Consider the following 19,319-nt stretch of genomic DNA (forward strand, 5'->3'; position numbering starts at 1 on the left):
CATGCATGTACATGCATGACTATATACAAAGTAAGCACAAGGTGGTTTGAGAAGGGAGTTTATTAACAGTCAAGAGGATCAGAAAAGCCTTCATGTTGAGAGTAAGTCACAGCATAGCTCTGGGCCTCAGTTTCCTCATCTGTCAGATGATGAGATTGGACTCAGCGACATCTAAACATTTCTAGAACTCTGAATCTGTGAGCCAGGGGTCCAAACTCCAAACCCCTCCCTATCTGCCTCTCCTTTATCAAAATTCCCCTTCCCTTGTTCTCTCCTCTTAGTTTATGTGTCACTAAAGGATAGGAACTCATTCTCACTAAAGAGTAAGTGACTGATTTGGAATTTAAAGAGCTAGATTTAGAATCCTGTTTCCACAGTTTTCTGCCTGGGTGACGATGGGCCATAGTCATAATACATTTCACCTCTGGGAAATTCCTTTTCCTCATTAATAAAACAGAGATAATTGTGTGTTGGTCTAAAGAGAGGCTGCCCTTCCATTCACTGTCAAAATACAGCCTGGAGTAGCAGTTCTCAAAGGTTGTGGCTGCAGAACCCTTTACCCTCTTAAAAATGATTGAGGACCCCAAAGACACTTTGTATATGTGAGTTATATTGATCAATACTGCATTAGAAAGTAAAACAGAAAACATTTTAAAATATGACTCTATTAATTCATTAAAAATAAAATTAAACTCATTACTTGTTATGTTCATGAAATATAGCATTACTTTTCAAAACATATGCGTATTTTTGCAAATCTCTTTAATGTCCAACTTTAATAGAAAATAGTGGAATTCTCATATCTGCTTCTGCATTTAATCTATTGTAAAGAAAATTCAGGCTCCCACAGATACATAGTTGAAAAAGGGAGGAGTATTTTAATAGGCAAATAATGTCTTAGCATTATTATGAAAATAGTTTTAATCTTATTAATTTGGTAGTATCGTTATTCAGTCGCATGTCTGACTCTTCGTGACTCCATTTGGGGTTTTCTTGGGAAAGATACTGGAGTGGTTTGCATTTTCTTCTTCAGCTCACTGTATAGATGAGGGAACTGAGGCAAACAGAGTGAAATGACTTGCCCAAGGTCACACAACTAGTTTTTGAGGCTGGATTTGAATTTAGGAAGAGGAGCCTTCCTGAGTCCAGGCCTAGAGCTCTAAGCACTGTGATGCTATGTAGTCACCCCTTTGACCTTGAGACCCCTGAATAGATCTTGGGAATCCCCAGAAGTCCACAGAGTGCACTTTGAGAATCACTGAGTGCAGGGAGGTGGAGGAGAGACCTGTAACCAAAGTATTAACAAAAAACGAAATAATAAGGATGAAGATGTTATTATTAGTGAATAAGCTGAGAAGATTGTGTTGGTTTGACTTAAAGAAAGGTAAGGAGGAAAGGGCACAGGATTTGGAGTCAGGGAGACCTGAGTTCAAATCCAGCCTCAGACACTGGCTGTGTGACCCTGGGAAACTCACCTAACCCTGATTACCTCAGTTTCCTCATCTGTAAAATGAGCTGGAGAAGGAAATGACACATACTTCAGTGTTTCTGCCAAAAAAAAACCCAAATGGGGTCACAGAGAGTTAGACACAACTGACTGAATGAATAATGACAAGCTTTATGTGACCTTGGGCAAATCATGTCACCTGTGTGGGCCTCAGTTTCCTCATCTGTAAAGGAAAGGGGCCAGACCTAGATGACTTCTGAGGCCCTTTCCATCTCTGAATCTGCAATCCCATAAATGGAAAGCAAACCCTATCATACAAATATGTATGTTTTCTGTGGTAGTTCTGTGGAATTTTTTTCAGTGTGTATCTCTCTATATTGCTTTCCTGCCAAAGTGAGTTCAGTCAAGAGACATGTTTTCTGTTCAGATATTCTGGCCTGTACTGAGGTTGTCCTCCTCTCTCAGACCTCGCTTGCACCAGGATGCCTCTGTTTTGGACACATTCCCCCTTTTCTGATTTTTTTCTGGAAACTTACATGCTACTCAGTGCTTATATTTCCCTTTTTTTCCTGATCTCTCCAACCAATACCTAGCATTTCCTCACCTGTGATATCAGAAATGAAAAACCGCTCAGATGGGTCTGAGCAAGACTCTGCCTCAGCATAGCTGCAAAACATGATGACCTGTGGGCCTTTTGAGTTGTCCTGTTGAGGGACAAACAGAGGACCCTGGGCATACCCCATCCTGACTGGGAAGAGCTGGGGGTGTCCCAGGATCAGTGATGGCTAGTAAATGGCTGAGGTCTTTCTCAGCACTCTGTCCATTAGGCCGTTAGCTGTCTAATTTGGGTGGGTGGCCTCTCCGACTTTCACAGATGCCCATTACCCCTGAGACTCCAGTGACTGTTGCCTACCCCAGCTGAGGGTCTGTGTGAATCCACCCTCCTTCGGCAGCTCAGACGCCTTTGGCCTGGGATCTAAATCTCTGTTCCCTCATAACCTGTCTCCTTCCCTACCCCTCGTGGAATCATATCAAACTTTGGACTTAGGGGGTAGACAGGGCTCTCAGAGGTTAAGTGATTCGCCCAGGGTCCTTTAGCCAATATGTATCAGAGGCAGGTTTTGAACCCAGGGCTTCTAAGTCTCTGAGGCCATCGCGCTATCCAATTGATCACACCGCCCTTATGTGAGTTAAAATATGGCATTATAAAGGTCTATTCACATCTTGGGGTCATAGAATCATAGACCTAAACCTTGGAAGAACCCTCAGAAACTTAACCCAGTTCCCCCATTTTATGGAGAGAGAAGCTAAAGTCCAGGGATGTTAAGTGATTTGCCCAGGATCAAAGAGAGGAAGCATCAGAGGCTGGAAGGGACCTCAGAGACCCAATTTCCTCATTTTACAGAGAAAGAAACTGAGGCCTACAGAGGTAAATGACTTGCCCATGGTCACATAGTTAGCAAATATGAGAGGCAGGATTTGAACCCAGGCCCTCTTTCTCTAGAACTAGTGTCTTTTCCCCTGTCTTCTGGATAGTTCAATTTTTGTAAGAAAGAAAGAAAGAAAGAAAGAAAGAAAGAAAGAAAGAAAGAAAGAAAGAAAGAAAGAAAGAAAGAAAGAAAGAAAGAAAGAAGAAAGAAAGAAAGAAAGAAGAAAGAAAGAAAGGGAGGGAGGGAGGGAGGGAGGAAGGAAGGAAGGAAGGAAGGAAGGAAGGAAGGAAGGAAGGAAGGAAGGAAGGAAGGAAGGAAGGAAGGAAGAAAGAGAAAGAAAGAAAGAAAGAAAGAAAGAAAGAAAGAAAGAAAGAAAGAAAGAAAGAAAGAAAGAAAGAAAGAAAGAAAGAAACTTCTCCATGTCCCCAAATTGTCAGAAAAGGCTGATACAACAGCCAACACAATGATCCCCACAGGGTGAGTGGAAATGGGTAGTGCTGTTATCACTGTGGCACCAGTCAGATGAGACTTCTTTCAGGTGAGTTGGAATGCTCAGTGGCTAGATTGACATGGCCAGTGCTTTCCTCTCTCAGCCAGAACCACTGGGGCTGTCAGCTCCATCCTCAGCCCACCCCGGAGGGTCCTTGCTCACCTCTCCTTCGGGTTCTCTGAGAGGTAGGGCTGCCAGAAGCCTGCAGCTCCATCACTGGTGGTCAGGGGAGTGAAGCGGTCGGCATACACCTCTATGGACAGGGGCCTCAGGGTGTGGTGGTAATGTTCATGGATGCATAGGGCAGTGGACAGTCCGATCACTCCTGCCCCAATCACAACCACGCGCATTGTGGAGGCTGTAGGGAGTAGAGAGAAGAGGGATGAATTCAGAAATGAGACACTTTGGGAACTGACTACTTTCCAGCAGAAAAGAGGATGGACTCGGTTTCCTTCTTTAGAAACTGAGGGACTTTGTCTAAATGGCACTCCCCCCCTAAGACACATCTCTTACCCTTACTAGCAGTGTGACATTGGGCAAATCACTTCCCCTCTCTAAGATTTAGTTTCCTCATCTGTAAAATGGTAGGATTGGACTATGAAGATCCTTCAATGACTGCAGTTATATATGACCTAGAGCAAGTCTCATAACTTCCCTGGGCCTCAGTTTCCTCCTTCGTAAAATGTTAGGATTGAGACATGGCCTATTACATCCCAGATCTAGGTCCATTACCCCAGCTCACTCCTATAAATTTATCTAATTTACCCTGCATATAACCTGTATGTACATAGTGGTTTGTGTGTTATCTCCCTGATTAGACTATAAGCTCCCTTGAGATCAGGGACTGTTTTTTTCCTTTCTTTGTATCTCCAGAGTGTGACACAATGCCTGGCACATAGTAAGAAATGTTTGTTGACTGACTAGCTGACCTAGTCTGACCAAACGAAATGTGGCATCTTCTGGGTACCATGAAATAGGAAAGTCATTGATGAGCAGGATCATTGTATGGAGGAGGGCAGTCTTTAAGAAGAGCCTTGAGATCCTGCCTTAGGAACATGAGCTGATGCCAAAGAAGGACTAACCTTGTTTTGCTTGGCCCCAGGAAAAAAAGAGCAAAGTACAGTGATTGGAAGATGCTGAAAGGTAGATTCAGCTTTGATGTCAAGGGAATCTTTCCTTATAATGCAGGGGTCCCAAAGGGGAATGGGCTGCTTGAAGAGGCAGAGGATACTTCATCAATGGGGGTCTTCAGGCAAGGGCTGAATGACCATTTGTTAGGTATGTTGTAGAAGGAATCCTTGTTCAGGTGTGAGTTGGACCAGATGGCCACGAGGTAGCCTTCCATCAGTTAGTCAATCAGCAAGCATTCATTCTTAGCTCTGGGGTTGTATTATTCTATAAAGCTATTTGTCCTTTTCTGAAAAATCTTCATCTATGAAAAGGCCTTTCCTCATGTCTCTGAGCTTCCCCACCTTTAGAGAAGAAAAAGGGGAGTTTAACTGAAACTATATTACTCTCTAACACAGGCAACCCCAACCAGTTGGTCATGGTCTACTGGTAAATATTCAAGTGTGACTCAGCTAATTATACAACTGACCAGTGCGGTCATACCTTGTCTGCTGGGCCATATCACAGGCCACTGTACCTAAAACTAGAAGGGACACCAGAGACCATCAATTATTTTACAGAAGAGTAAACTGAGGCTCCAAGAGTTTATGTGACTTGCCCAAGGGCACACAACCAGTAAGTGTCAGAAATGTAATCATAGGTTTAGAGCTAGAAAGGACCTTTGAGGCTAAATCCTTTGTCTTACAGATGAGGAAACTGAGACCCAGAGAGTTCAACTTGCCTAAGGTCACACAATTATTAAGTGAAAGAAACAGGGACTCAAAAGCTAGAGTTTTAGGAGTACAGACCCACAGAGCTCCTTGCTGGACAACATCTGACTCCTTTCCTCTACTCATAGATCCATCACCTTAAACAAGCCCTCATCATTTCTCAGCTGAAGTCTCTCCTCTCTCCAGCTCATCCTCCAAATAGCTTCCAAAGTGATGCCCTTAATTACAAATATGACTGTCTCACCCCTTTTCTCAGAAAATTCCAGTGGTCTTCCAATGGCTCTCAAATCAAATATAAACTTCTCCATTTAATTTTTGGATTCCTGAGTTCAAATCTGACCTCAGTTGCTTACTAACTGTGTGACCCTGGGCAAGTCACTTCACCTTGTTTGCCTCAGGAAAAGGAAATGGCAAATTATTCCAATGTCTCAAGAGCTCCATTTAAATTTTGAGATTTCTGGGTTTTAGGAGAGTGGTAGCCTCCCAGCTTAATTGGTAGATGCTTATTTTTATCTTGCATTGTGTTCGTGATATAAGTACTATTTTTTAAAATCAGTTCTATGTTAAGAGTTAAAATAAGATGTATACATCATATGAACATATGTCTGCTTCTATGGAAAGCCAAATCCAAGGTGCCACAGTCACCTGACCCGCACTCACTGAATTATAGGAAGTCCCATATAAGGCTGGGCTTCCCTCGTGACCGCTGGGAGCTCTGAACCAGTTTTGATGGGCTGGATCCACGTGTAACAGAGGACTGACCAATAAGCACAGCCCTTAGACGCTGAGCATGCTGGATGCTCTGCCTCTTCCATGACGAGCTGCAGGAGGCCAGAACCATGATGCTCCCTGCACAGGCGCTAGAGGACTGGGCTTATTGGCCAGTCCTGCTTACACACAAATGCACACGCCCTGTGACGGTGACTCGGTCCAGTCCTATAGAAAGAGGCAGAACTGAAGCATAGAAGGTTGCTGACTGGTCACCCTAGAATGCATTTTTTGGAATGTTTCTATCCAGTGGGACAAATTCCCCAGGGAATGATACTGTCAGCACCACCTGGTGGTGAAAGAGATGACTAGCATCTCTACATCACTTCAGAATTCTTTACATAGATGATCTTGTTTCAATCTCAGAAGTTCATGAAACTGATTTGTGTAACACTAGGACCTCATCAGTCAGGACGGTTCCTCCACTGGTGCAGATTATCACCCCAACACTCCTGTTGTTGTTCAGTCACTTCTCAGTTGTGTCTAATTCTTCATCATCGCATGTCCTTGGTAGAGATACTAGAGTGATTTGAAAGAAGGATATCATGGTCCTCCTCAAGAACGAATGACAAACAGCAAAGCTACTGGAGTGGTTCACCGTTTCCTTCTCCAGCTCATTTTACAGAAGAGGAAACTGAGGCAGACAGGGTGAAGTGACTTGACTAGGGTCACACAGCTAGTAAGTGTCTCAGGCTGAATTTGAACTCATATCTACCTGACTTCAGGCCCAGTATTCTATCCACTGCACCACCTAGCTGTCCCACCAAACACACCTGGCCATTCTGTATTCTTTTTCTCCTAACTGGCCCTGTGATAAATTATGAACCGCATTTAAAGCCATTTATAATTTGGTTCCAAACTATTTTTCTAAATTAAGCCCAGATGACCTACTTAGGGTCACCTGGACATATCAGTGTGCTGGAGCCAGCTCTAACTGACTCCTAAGAGCTGGTAGTTAAATTTTCAGTGGGAGCATTTATACTTCTGAAATTGGCAAATGCAACAATTCAGGGCTTGATTTCATGTTTTATTGATTGTGTAGACTTAAGAAAGTGATGGAAACAATGTTACTAGTACAGATTAAAATTTAAAAGTGTATCATATACACATTTTTTCCTCAAAGCCAGTTGTTAAACATTTACCAGCAATCTCCAGCCTGTGCATCCTTTGCACCAACAGTCAATTCTCCTATGCCTCAGTGTTCTCCTTCCTCATCATCACCTTGTAGCATTACCAGCTTCCATTAAGGCTCAGCTGAAGCTTCCTACATGAGGTTTGTTGGTCTTCTCTCTACACTCCAGTCCCTTAAAATTTCTTTGTATTTGCACTGTAATCTTGTATATGTTTAGGTGTATATATGCTATTGACTCCCCACCCCCACTTCCATAGCATATGAGCACCTCGAGGTGCTTCATTTTTTCCCTTGAATATCCAGCACCCAGCATAATACCTGGCACACCAGGCCTTCAATGTATTTATTGACTTAGACTGTCATCCCCCATGCCCATGGCTGAACCGTGGGGCATCAGGTTAGTCAGTGGATGCCCTCTGTTGAGTAGAATCATAGATATGTCCTACCCAGATTTGTCCTGGGGGCTCCATTTGCCCTGACAGGTGGGTGGGAATCCACCAACAATTGTCACTGACCATAAACAACGCCATAGGACAGCCCGATTCAACTTTCCCTCCTCTGTTCTCCAAACTCTCCTCCCACAGAGCCCCCCCACCCCAGGCAGTTTGGCCCACAGGGCCCTGAATGGGGTTTCTGTTACAGTGCATTCTTTAAAAAGGTCTTTTTACCACCGGGCAGAGAGTGGGGGGGGCCTTGATAAAGGTTCCAGCCCACAAAAATTGGACACTGGACAGCATTCCTCAGCCAAGTCTCCAGCAGAAACAACAAACACAGGAGACTTCATCATGGGACTTCTCCGGTGAACTATGGACATGTGTGGTTCAGCTTGTTGCACACCAGGACTATAGGAATATGTGTATGTGCGTGTGTGTGTGTGTGTGTATACACAATATTATAAAATACTATATTATACCATACCACACCACACCATACCATACCATACCATACCATACCATACCATACCATACCATACCATACCATACCATACCATACCATACTATACGGAAATCTACAATCTTCAGTTTATCTATACCATGCATAGAAGTTGGTATAAATGGTACTTGTTAGGATTCACTGTGGCACAAGGGGTAGCATGGCTCTTTGAGCTGAGTTTTAAGGATAAATTGCTGTCTAAAAATCATGCTCATCTCATTAAAGGCAGTTTTGTATATTCCAGTTACACACTGCATCCTGGGCCATCTCCAGTCATCCTAATGAATATCTGGTCACTGGACCCAGATGGCTCAGGAGGAGAAAAGTGAGACTGGTGACCTGCACAGCCCTCCCTCACTCAAAACAAAGTCAAGTGCAAGTCATGTCATCATTTCTCTGATGTCACAGTCTGCTTCAAAAATGAAGGATGAACAATCAGGACTATAGGAAGATCAATCCTTCCCTCCCCAACAGCCAACCCCTCTGCTTCAAAAGCACCAGAAAACATTGACAAAGACAGGGAGTCAGTCAGTCAGTCAACAAACACTTATTAATCCCTTAATATATGCCAGGAGCTGTGTACTGAGTGCTGGGGATCTGCAGATGGAAGCTGACTTTTTAAAAAACTCTCTTCATTTTTACTGTTTCATTTTGTCTGTGTTTTCTTTTGTGTCATGGCTGCAATGGAAATGTGTTTTGCATGACTTCACATGTATAACTGACATCAAATTTTGTGCCTTCCTGAGGAGGGGAGGGATAGGAAGAATGGGGGGAAGAGAAGGAAACTGGACTCAAAATTTTGAAAAAATGATTGTTCCAAAAATTTTTACATGGAATTTAGAAATATTTAGTGAAATAAAAATGGTTTTTAAAAAAGAAAAGTCAATCAGCAAAATTTGTTAAATGACTCCTGTGTGCCAGTCACTGGGCTAAGCTCTGGGAATATAAAGGCAAAAGACAGTCCCTGCCCTCCAGCTACATATATTCTAAGGGGGTGGGGGTGGGAAATAATACATAAGTAACTAAGTACATACAAGACATAGAAAGGGTAAATGAAGGCAGAGGCAGCTAGATGTTGCAGTGGAGAGAGTGACGGGTCTGGGGTCAGAAAGATTCATATTTGTGAGTTCAAATCCAGCCTCAGACACTTACTAGCTGTGTGACCCTGGGCAAATCACTTCACTTGCCTCAGTTTCCTCATCTTTCAAATGAGCTGGAAAAGGAAATGGCAAACCATTTCAGTATTTCTGCTTAGAAAAGTCTAAATGGGGTCACAGAGTCAGACGCAATTGGAAAAGGATTCAACAACTATAACAAAAAGAGGGTCATATGAAAAGGGGAGGTTGATAGCAGAATCAGAACACTGGTTTGGAGCCGAAAGATCAGAGTTCTTGGGTTAGCTTTGTCACTGAGAGATTGAGTGGCTTCTACAACGCACTTCTGCCCATCCCCCACGTCTACATGTTAGGAGGTGGTTGATCAGGGGAATTCCCAAATCAACCTTATGAGCTTTCAATCAATGAGATACAAGCACTTTGAGGGCAGACACTATTTCATTTTTGCCCTGGGTCTTCCTCTGGCATATGGCACATAGTAGGTCCTTAATAAATGCGGATTCATTCATTCATTACAGGGTTTGAGACTTTGCTTGGGGAGTGGTTTTGTCCATGGAAAGCAAAGCATTGGCTCTTAGGTCCATTTATGCCTTACTTACCAATGACTGAGGCACAGTCGGATGAAATGAATTGAGAGACTATATGGTATGATGAATATCAGAAAGATCCCAAATCAGAAATTAGCTTTATTTTTTTTTCCTTTTTTCTCACTCCTCCCATCTTATTTTTAAAGTTCAGAATAAAATAAATATTTTTTTTTAAAAAGAAACTTATTAGCTGTGTGATGCTAGGCAAATGCTTAACTTCTGTGTGACTCAGTTGCCTCACCTGTAAAATGAGGTGGTTAGACTCCTTGGTCTTTAAAGGGTCTTCCATCTCCATATCTCTGATCCTAGGACATTTGGCTGGTGTGAGTTGCTGGGGGTATGAGACACCCCTTTGTCCTGAATGTGCCCAAGGGGATGAATTGCTAAGATGCCTTTTTTTTTACTCTTTGGGGGGAACGATCAAAGAGCATCAGAGGTAGGAGCAGATGTGGGGCTCAGGTGTTGAGTCACACGGTCTTCAAGCAGAGCCTGGAGACCACTTGTTGGGTCTCTAATGATGGGGATTCCTTTAGGTAGAGGTTGGACCAGATGGCCCCTTCCACTTCTCAAATTCTGGGCTTCTAAGGGAAGGCAGAGGGGGAAGAGGACTTCCTCTATCACTCACTATAGAAATGCTATTGTCATCATTACATTTATGGAGCACTTAATGTTCATGTTTAACTTAATGTTACTTTATATACATTCTCCCTTTTGAACATCACCTCAACCTGTGGTAGTAGATAGGTACCAGAGGTCTCATAATCCCTATTCTGCAGATGAGGAAACTGAAGCCCAGTTTTCCAGTTGTTCACCTGTCACCCAACTCTCACCTATGACTCCAAGAAGCTGCGGCATGCACAGCAGTCACACACCAGTAACCTGTCTCAGAAGATGGGCTAAACCAGGGGTAGGGAACCTATGACCTTGAGACCAAATGTGAATTCAATTCACATGTGACTGAATTCAAACTTCACAGAACAAATTCTTTTATTAAGGAGCTAAGCTGCTAAACCAACAAAATTCAAACCCACCAGTGAGTTAGGAGGATATCAATTTCAAGAACGTGAAGATGTTCCCTGGAAGAATGGGCAGATGAGAATAATTTGTTCCAATGGCTATGAAGGTGACTGAAGAAGTATGATAGAGAACTTAGAGTTTGGCCAGGTCTCAAAGACACCAAGGTCATCCACTGCATCCTGGGCCATCGCCAGTCATCTTGACTGTTCTCTTGCTACTAGACCCTGATTATTCTGGAACAGAGAGTGAGGCTGACCACTGCCAAACCCTGCCTCACTTAAATCCATTTCACCCTCCAGTAATGACATCATTGTGACGTTATTGGTCTTTGAAAACAAAGGATGAGCACCAACAATTGTCTGAAGTAGGATCTGAATCCAACTCTTGATGATATCATATTCCACATGCTCCCCCAGGACCACACTGCCTCATTCTGTGTCTCTGAGTCTAAGGTCTCTCCCAGCTTAAGCCTTCTCAGGTTCTAGGAACCAGTGTTCTATGAAAGAGGGACTTCTGCATTTTGGCATCTTTCAGATGCTTTTTTCTCCAGTCTCTGGCAGTCAAATGAGGTCTGCTGACTCCACAAAGCCAAGAGGGCATGTCCTGAGGCATTTGGCTCAGGTCACTGAGGCTCTCTCCCCAACAAGAAAAGTGAAAAGAAAAATAAAAACAAGTTTCTTCTCCGTTGCCAGATGTCCTGGTATCTAGTCATGGTTTTACCTAACTCATAAACTAACTGGGTGACTTCCAACAAGAGAAGCTCTACCCTGGACATCAATCTCTCCATTTCCCAGGGCTTAGCACAGTGCCTGATACAAAGTAGATGCTAAATGAATATTGAAAGAATTTCACAGTCACAGGATGTCAGAGCTAGAAGGGATCTTAAAAACCATCTAACCAAATCTCCTTTTTACAGAGGAAAAAACAAAGTCTTAGAGAGGGGAAATGACTTACTCCAGGTCACACTGGAAGGAAGATGTCAACAATTATGAACAAGGCTCAAATTGTCCCTGGTTGTCCCCAGATCTCTTCTTCTGTCAGAATCTCCCTCTCTCTGTCTCCCTGTTCATGGGCAATCTCTCTGACCCTCAGTTTTCCCATCTTTAAAATGGGGATAAAAGCAAATGCCTCCCAGGGTTGTTGTGAGGATTAAGTGAAGCAGTGTATGAAAATTGTTTTGCTGTTTAGTGATTGGGATTGTCATCCCAGAGGGGGTGACACCTGGCTTAAGCCTTAAAGGAAGAGAGGAATTCTGGGAGTCATAATTAAGGAAGGAGATGCATGCCAACCTCAGAAGAGGCATTTCCTATGCAAATGCCTGAAGATAGATCAGGGAATAGTGACTTCAGAGAATAAGGAGGCCAGTACAGCTAGAAGACAGAGTGTGTGAAGAGGAGAAATGTACAGGAAGGCTGCAAAGGGACACTGGGGTCAGATTATAAAGGACTTACTTTCATGGTACACAGCTGAGCGCTGACTCTGCAGGAGGAACAACTTGGTTCAAATATCACCTTACGGCCTTGGGGAAGTCACTGAAACCTCCCCAGGTCTGAGTTTCCTCATCTTCCAAATGAAATAAGTCTGAAGGTCCTCTGACATTCCTTCCAATCTGAACTCTCTGATCTTGTGACAGTTTATAGTAGAAGTAACAGGGAGTCACTGAAGGTTTTTGAGCAGGGGCACATATGATGAAGAAGGTGGCAGGGTGGAGGAGAGAGGTGCAGAACCTTAAATAAATCAACCAAGTATTTTAAAAATACTCCTATGGAATAATTTACCTGTCAGATCTATGGATAAGGGAAGAATCTGTGACCAAACAAGAGGCAGAGAACATTACAGGGTGTAAAATGGATAATTTCGATTATATTAAATTTAAAAGATTTTGCACAAACAAAAATAATGCAGCTGAGATCAAAAGGAAAGCACCAAACTGGGAGGAAATTTTTAGAGTAATTTCTCTGATAAAGGCCTTGTTTCTCAAATATTTAGAGAACTGAATCAAATGTATAAGAATAGAAGTCATTCCCCAATTGATAAATGGTTAAAGGATATGAACAGGCAGTTTTTCAGAAGAAATAAAAACTGTTAATAGTCATATAAAAATGCTCTAAATCACTATTGTTTAGAGAAATACAAATTAAAGCAACTCTGAAGTACCACCTCGTACCTATCAGACTAGCTAATATTACAGAAAAGAAAAATGACAAATGTTGGAGGGCATGTGGGAACTTTGGGACACTACTGCATTGTTTGTGGAGTTATGAACTGAACCAACCATTCTGGAACAATATAGAACTATGCTCAAAGGGCTATAAAACTTGGCATGCCCTTTGACCCAGCAATACTACTACTAGGTCTGTATCCCAAAGAGATTTTTTTTTTAAGGGAAAAGGAAAGATATGTACAAAAATACTTATTTTTCATGGTGGCAAAGAATTGGAAATTGAGGGGACACCCATCAATTGGGGAATGGTTGAATAAGTTGTGGTATACGATAGCGATGGACTATTAATATGCTATAAAAAATGATCAGCAGGATGTTCCAAGACAGTTCCAAAAGACTCATGATAAAAAATGTTGTCCACTTCCAGAGACAGAACTGATGGAGTGTGAAAGCAGATCAAAGCTTTCTTTACTTTTTTTTACTTTGTTTATTTTTCTAAGGGTTTTTTTCAGACTGTGTTTTCTTTTACAACATGACTAATATGGAAATATTTTTGCATGACTCTACATGTATAATCTATGTAATATTGCTTGCCTTCTCAAAGAGGGGGGAGGGAAGGGAGAAAGGGAAAGAATTTGAAATTCAAAATTTTTTAAATGAATGTTAAAAATTTTTACATGTATATATATATATATATATATATATATATATGTTCCTGACACTACTATGCTATAAGAAATGATAAGCTGGATGGCTTCTGAAAAACCTAGGAAGATTTATATGAACTGATACAGAGTGAAGTGAGCAGAACCAGGAGAACATTGTACACTGTGTGATGATCAACTGAGAATGACTTAGCTGTTCTCAGCAACGCAACGATCCAAGACAATTCCGAAGGACTCATAATGAAAAGGGCTATCTACCTCCAGAGAGAGAACTGATGAAATTTGAGTACAGATTGATAATATACTTTTTTTACTTTTTCGTGGTTTTTTGTGTGTGTTTTCTTTTATAAGATGGCTAATAAGGAAATGACTTTACATGACTTCACATGCATTTAGCTGGTATTCAGTCATTTAATCATGTGCAACTCTTCTTGACCCTGTGGACTATAGCACACCAATGCTGTCTATGAGATTTTCTTGGCAAATTTTACTAGAGTGGTTTGCCATTTCCTTCTCCAGTGGATTAAGGCAAACAGAAGTTAAGTGATTTGTCCAGGGTCACACAGCTAGTAAGTGTCTGAGGTCACATTTGAACTCAGTTCCCCTGATTACAGGATCAGTGCTGTATCGACTGAGCCACAAATACATTGCTTGCCTTCTTCATGGATAGGGCAGGAAATAGAGAGAGAATTGGGAATTCAAAATTTTAAAAAATCAATGTCATGTATTTTTACATCTAATTGGGAAATATTTAATGAAATAAATTTTTAAAAAGAAGAAAAATAAAAAATACTCCTGAATTTTCTTCTTTTTACAGTAGAAAGTGATGAATTAGAGAATGAGGATGTAAGGCAGTTGTCTAAGAAGCAACAGATAATAGATGGATTAGGATGGAGCAGGAGCGGCCGATGGAATGTTCTTCATTTCAGACTTCTAGCTAAAGTCAACATGAATTGCCCAGGCTGGGGAGACAGAGTCTGCACCTCCCAAGAGAGGGCCATGGAGGGCTTGGGAGAGGGGAAGGTAGTAAGGTTCAGCAACCTGTTTTCTCTGAAGGCGGCAGAGCAAAATCACAGGCATCAGAGAAGGAAAAGACTCTTGAGATCATCTGGTTCAAGGGTGAGGAACCTGAGGCCTGGAGAGCATACATGGCCCTCTAGGTCCTCAAGTGCAGCCTTTTGATTGAATCCAAATTTTACAAAACAAAAAGTCTGGATTTGGTTAAAGGGCCATACTTGAGGACCTAGAGGGTCATGTGTGGCCTGAAGACCTCGGATTCCCTACCCCTGATCTGGTCCTATCCCTTTTTTTTTAATTTCTCTAAAGTGGTCAATTTTGAAATTTGAAGATAAATAATTGCTATAAATTTTAAAAAAAATCTGAACCTAACAAATGACAAATAAAATGAGTTTTTTTCCCTCTGCACAGTAAAGCAGAGATAGAGGATTATCTACTCAACCCCAAATCTTTTTCCTGTACAGTCTGCTTTACCTTTTAAGAACATCAAAAGTTTAGCACGTCACTCTCAAAATTGTCCTACTTCCTTCTTGGCCTTCTTTCTGTTCTCTTCTATGAGTTTAAAAAAATACTTCAATGATCCTCTTTTAGATTTAGATAGGGGCCATCCTATAGCTCCCCATTAGTTTGTGAGCTCCTTGAGGACCAAGAGGGTCACATGTGGCCTCAAGACCTCAGGTTCCCCATCCTTGGACTACAACTACCTTCACATCTCTCCCATCTGCCCCAGTCTCTCTACTCACACTTCATTTTAGGCTGAAAAATTGGACAGGACTCAACAAAACAAAAGAACAAAGAAACCAGGGAGGTCAGTAATGGGAGTGGCAGAGGGAGAGCATTCCAGGCATGGAAAACAGTTAGAGAGAATCTTCTTCACTTCAGCCCATTGCTTCAGCCTGTGGAGGAGTTTTGGGATCCCAATTCTATCACCCAGAGCATCAATCATCCTTCCCAGCTTTGGGTCACCTACATGCAAACTTAATAAGCATCCTTTCCCTGCCTTTATTCAAGTCATCAATGCAAATGCCAAGCAACACAGGAGAGCTACCTAAAGGCCTCCCCCTGGAGACCCTCTAAGTTAACACTGAACCATCCATTCATTCACGATCACTGTCTGGCTCCAGCCATTCCACCCAATCCCAGTGGAAATCCTTCTAATTGTAACATCACCTAGCACACATCTCCCTGCATTGACTCTAAGAGCAGCAGGAGACGCTTTGTCAAATGCTTCACTAAAATCAAGGAAAACAATAGCTCCAGCATCGCCCTGGCCTACCAGTTTTCTAATATTAGTCGGTCACAACCTGTTTTTTTGATGGTCTCTTTTTTGGATAGCTCCTGCTTCCTTTTCAAAATCTTCATTTTTGGTCATTTTTTCAGTCCTGTCTGATTCTTCACGACCCCATTTGAGGTTTTCTTGGCAAAGATACCAGAGTGATTTGCCATTTCCTTCTCCAGCTCATTTTACAGATGAAGAAACTAAGGCAGACAGGACTAAGCGACTTGCCCAGGGTCACACAGCTAGTGTCTAAAGTCAGATTCAAACTCAAGTCTACCTGAATCCTGGCCCAGTGCTCTCTCTACTGCATTAGACATCCTTTTTTTTTAGTAATATGTCCTTGGATTTTGCCAGGAACTGAAGTTCACCCGCCTACAGTTTGCTTATGCTGTCCTCTTCCTCACTTCTCTCTTTTTGGGCTTTGGGAGAACATCGACCCACTCCCATGCTGTGGTCCCCAGCTGGGTCTCCATGCTTTCTCAGAGGTGCCTAACATTGGCTCACCAGTTGGAGGATGCAGTTTCTCTGGACCTACTTAGTTCATTTACCTACGTTGGTTGAGTGTTTTCTGGTAATCCTGTTACTTATTTATCTTCTGTATCAATTCCTTATTAATCGTATTTGTTCCTTGTTTTTCAGTCCAAAAGTCATTCTTCTTGGCAGAAAAAAACACACAAACGAACAAAGACTTGGACAGCTCAGAGTCCCATCTGTGCCCAGCAATTATCATAGCCACCCGAAGAGCAGTCCTAGCCCTGCATTAACCTTCCTCTTTTCTTCCATATTAGCTAAAACAGAAATGAAACAAACATCATGGCCACATGTAATTCTTTCTATTGCACTTAACTTTCTTCAGCAGGCACAGTGAACAGAGGGCTGGCTTTGGGGCCAGGGAGATCTGAATTTAAATACAGCACCAGACCTTACTAGTTGAATGCTTCTGATCGAGTCACTCCATCTCAGTCTGCCCAGCTTCCTCAATTGTAAAATGGAGAAAATAAGTAAAAAATGTAGGCAAAGCACTTTGAAACCTTAAATGTTAGCCATTATTGTTAGCACTTTTGCAGCTAGATGGAGGCGTAGTGCATAGAGCCCTGGACTTGGAATCAGGAAAAGTCGTCTTCTGTAGCTCAAATCTGAAGTCAGACACTTACTAACTATGTGACCCTGGGCAAGTCACTTCAACTTGTTTGCCCCAGTTTCCTCATCTGTAAAATGACCTGGAGAAGGAAATGGCAAACCACTAGCTGTGTGACCTTGGGCAAGTCACTTTGCCCCATTTGCCTGTTTCCTCTTATAAAATGAGCTTGTGAAGGAAGTGGCAAACAACCCTGGGCAAGTCACTTCACCCTGTTTGCCTCAGTTTCCTCATCTGTAAAAGGAACTAGAGAAGGAAATGGCAAACCACTTCAGTATCTTTGTCAAGAAAACCTCAAAATAGGGTCAAAAAGAGTCAGACAGGACTGAAACAACTAAACAACACCGCCATTATTAGCACTTTGGCTTAAATGAGGAAGTATCACCCAAGGTCATGCAAAGAATATATTTTAGGATTGTTCAGTCATTGCTAATTGAACATGGATGATGGAGGGAACTGGCAATAGAGAAATCTAGATGTGGAAGCTGCCTCTGGGGTCATTTAGTGTAGCAGGTTCATTTTACAAAAGGGATAAACTAAGGCCTGGGGAAAAGGATGACTTGCAAAGATCACAAGAGCTGCTAAACTGGCTTCATACAATCTAGTTTATCTGCCTCCAATTCCAGGTTAATGAACCCTCTAGAGAGAGCCCTGCCTCAGGTCCTGCTCTAATGCCTGGCACAGGATGAGTGGGTATTTTACATATTTCATTTTTTCACCTATTTTAGATCCAGGATGAACTGCTCTGGCTAGCTGGCTGGCTAACTACCTCTCTCTTTCCCAGTCACATGGCTGAAATGCAAGGCGTATGTGTGTGTGTGTGTGTGTGTGTGTGTGTGTGTGTGTGTGTGTGTGTGTGTGTGTGTGTGTGTGTGTGAGACCCACCTCCACACCATCCCAAAGCCCTTCCCAAGGTCAGGAGTCCAGGACTCATAAGAGGAAGATCTGAGTCTGAAATTCAGGTCTTTCAATGTCAAAGCCGGTATCTTTCCCATTCCCCTCCACCTCCACCTCCCCCACCCACCATGGTCATCCAAGGTCTCTCCTACAAGCCATTACTATTGCCTTGAGATAGTCCACTCTTTCTTAGGTCAGGCCTAGAGATCCAGGATCCTCCCATTCCTCCGAGCAAATAGAGATATTCTCCTTCCCCCACTCTCCCAGGGCTGGTCACCACTCCGCAGCTCACCTGCTCTCCTGATCTCCTGGGAACAAAAGGGATCCGACTAATCCCCAGCCAAGGATCTCTCCCCTGCTTCCTTCTGCTTCAAGGGTCCCAGCCTTCTTTCTACAGCCTCCCCTAACCTCTCCCAAGGCTGCAGGCGGAGATCAAAGTCTTTCAGTGATTGCAGTAGCCCAAACAGCCAGTCAGAAACAGGGCAGGGGATCTGGACAAGGTGGAACTGAGCCCTTTGGCCTGACTTTGGAATGAAATTGGAGTTGGGCCCAGCCTTGGGGGATCTCTCTCTCTCTCTCTCTCTGTCTCTCTCTGTCCCCTGAGAGGTGACTTGACCTCTCTGGCTTCATGGGGACAACTGCCTGTGACTGAGCCATCTTCTGGCTAGCTGGTTTGATTGGGGCATGGGGTAGAGTGGGGACAGGGGAAGAAAAGAGGAGAGAGAGAGAGAGAGAGGATTGACTCTTGAGCTCCTCTTTCCAGAGCTCAGCTTGGAGGGCCAACACGGACCTGACCTCCAGGAGGCCACAAAGCCAGACCACAGGCTACCCAGGACCTTTGGCCAGGGGCTACTCCCCAGGAAAAGCCAGAGAGACGAAATACCACTCTGGGACAATGGGGAAGCCCAGATCCTGTGTGCCCAGGGAGGCGCCTAGCTGTGCCCGGGAAGATGTGTGGGCCTCTGCTTCGGTCTCCCAGAAACACTTACCATGGAGCTGTGCCCCTAGTCTGCCCTCTGGACAGTTTTAGGCCCTATCTTACTTTGTCCCAGGTCTGGTTTCTAAGTCCCAGGTTCTGAGGCCTCCAGGAAGGGGAATCTGCTGCTCTGTCAGGGGACCAAAGCCCAGAGGTAAGTCTAGGTTATAATCATCGATTATTCCAGTTTGTTTTAAAAAATACAAGCTTCCCACCCTTCCCCCCACATACCCACAACCAAATGAGGTCTGCCAGTTGGAAAGGCATTCCCTCCAGACCTCTGTTTATTTTATTTTGTTTAATAAGTTTTATTGATATTTTTTCTCTTCAGATCTCCATCATTTTAGGATATAGATCCATCTGCCATCACCACTGCCATCTTCCCTTGTCATGGAGAAAAACAGCTAAGCAAAACCAACCCAGTGA

The 19,319-nt window shown here is 43.0% G+C and overlaps 1 protein-coding gene across 3 annotated transcripts in view; it reads right to left on the minus strand.

The window, feature by feature from the left end:
• Positions 1–18,332, minus strand: part of DAO (D-amino acid oxidase) — a 43,029-nt gene extending 24,697 nt beyond the window's left edge. For 2 of the 3 annotated variants that reach the window (XM_072600194.1, XM_072600193.1), the window contains exons 1-2: positions 18,210–18,299; positions 3,530–3,725 (exon numbers count right to left, since the gene is read on the minus strand). In XM_072600194.1, coding sequence (XP_072456295.1) covers positions 3,530–3,717 — 188 coding nt within the window. In that variant the 5' untranslated portion in view covers positions 3,718–3,725; positions 18,210–18,299. Of the gene's footprint in view, positions 1–3,529; positions 3,726–18,209 lie in introns of all 3 variants that reach the window. The other variant, XM_072600192.1, reaches the window with a different exon arrangement.
• Between the last annotated feature and the right edge of the window lie 987 nt (positions 18,333–19,319).

This window comes from Notamacropus eugenii, chromosome 4, assembly GCF_028372415.1.
Source record: "Notamacropus eugenii isolate mMacEug1 chromosome 4, mMacEug1.pri_v2, whole genome shotgun sequence".
Taxonomy (NCBI): domain Eukaryota; kingdom Metazoa; phylum Chordata; class Mammalia; order Diprotodontia; family Macropodidae; genus Notamacropus; species Notamacropus eugenii.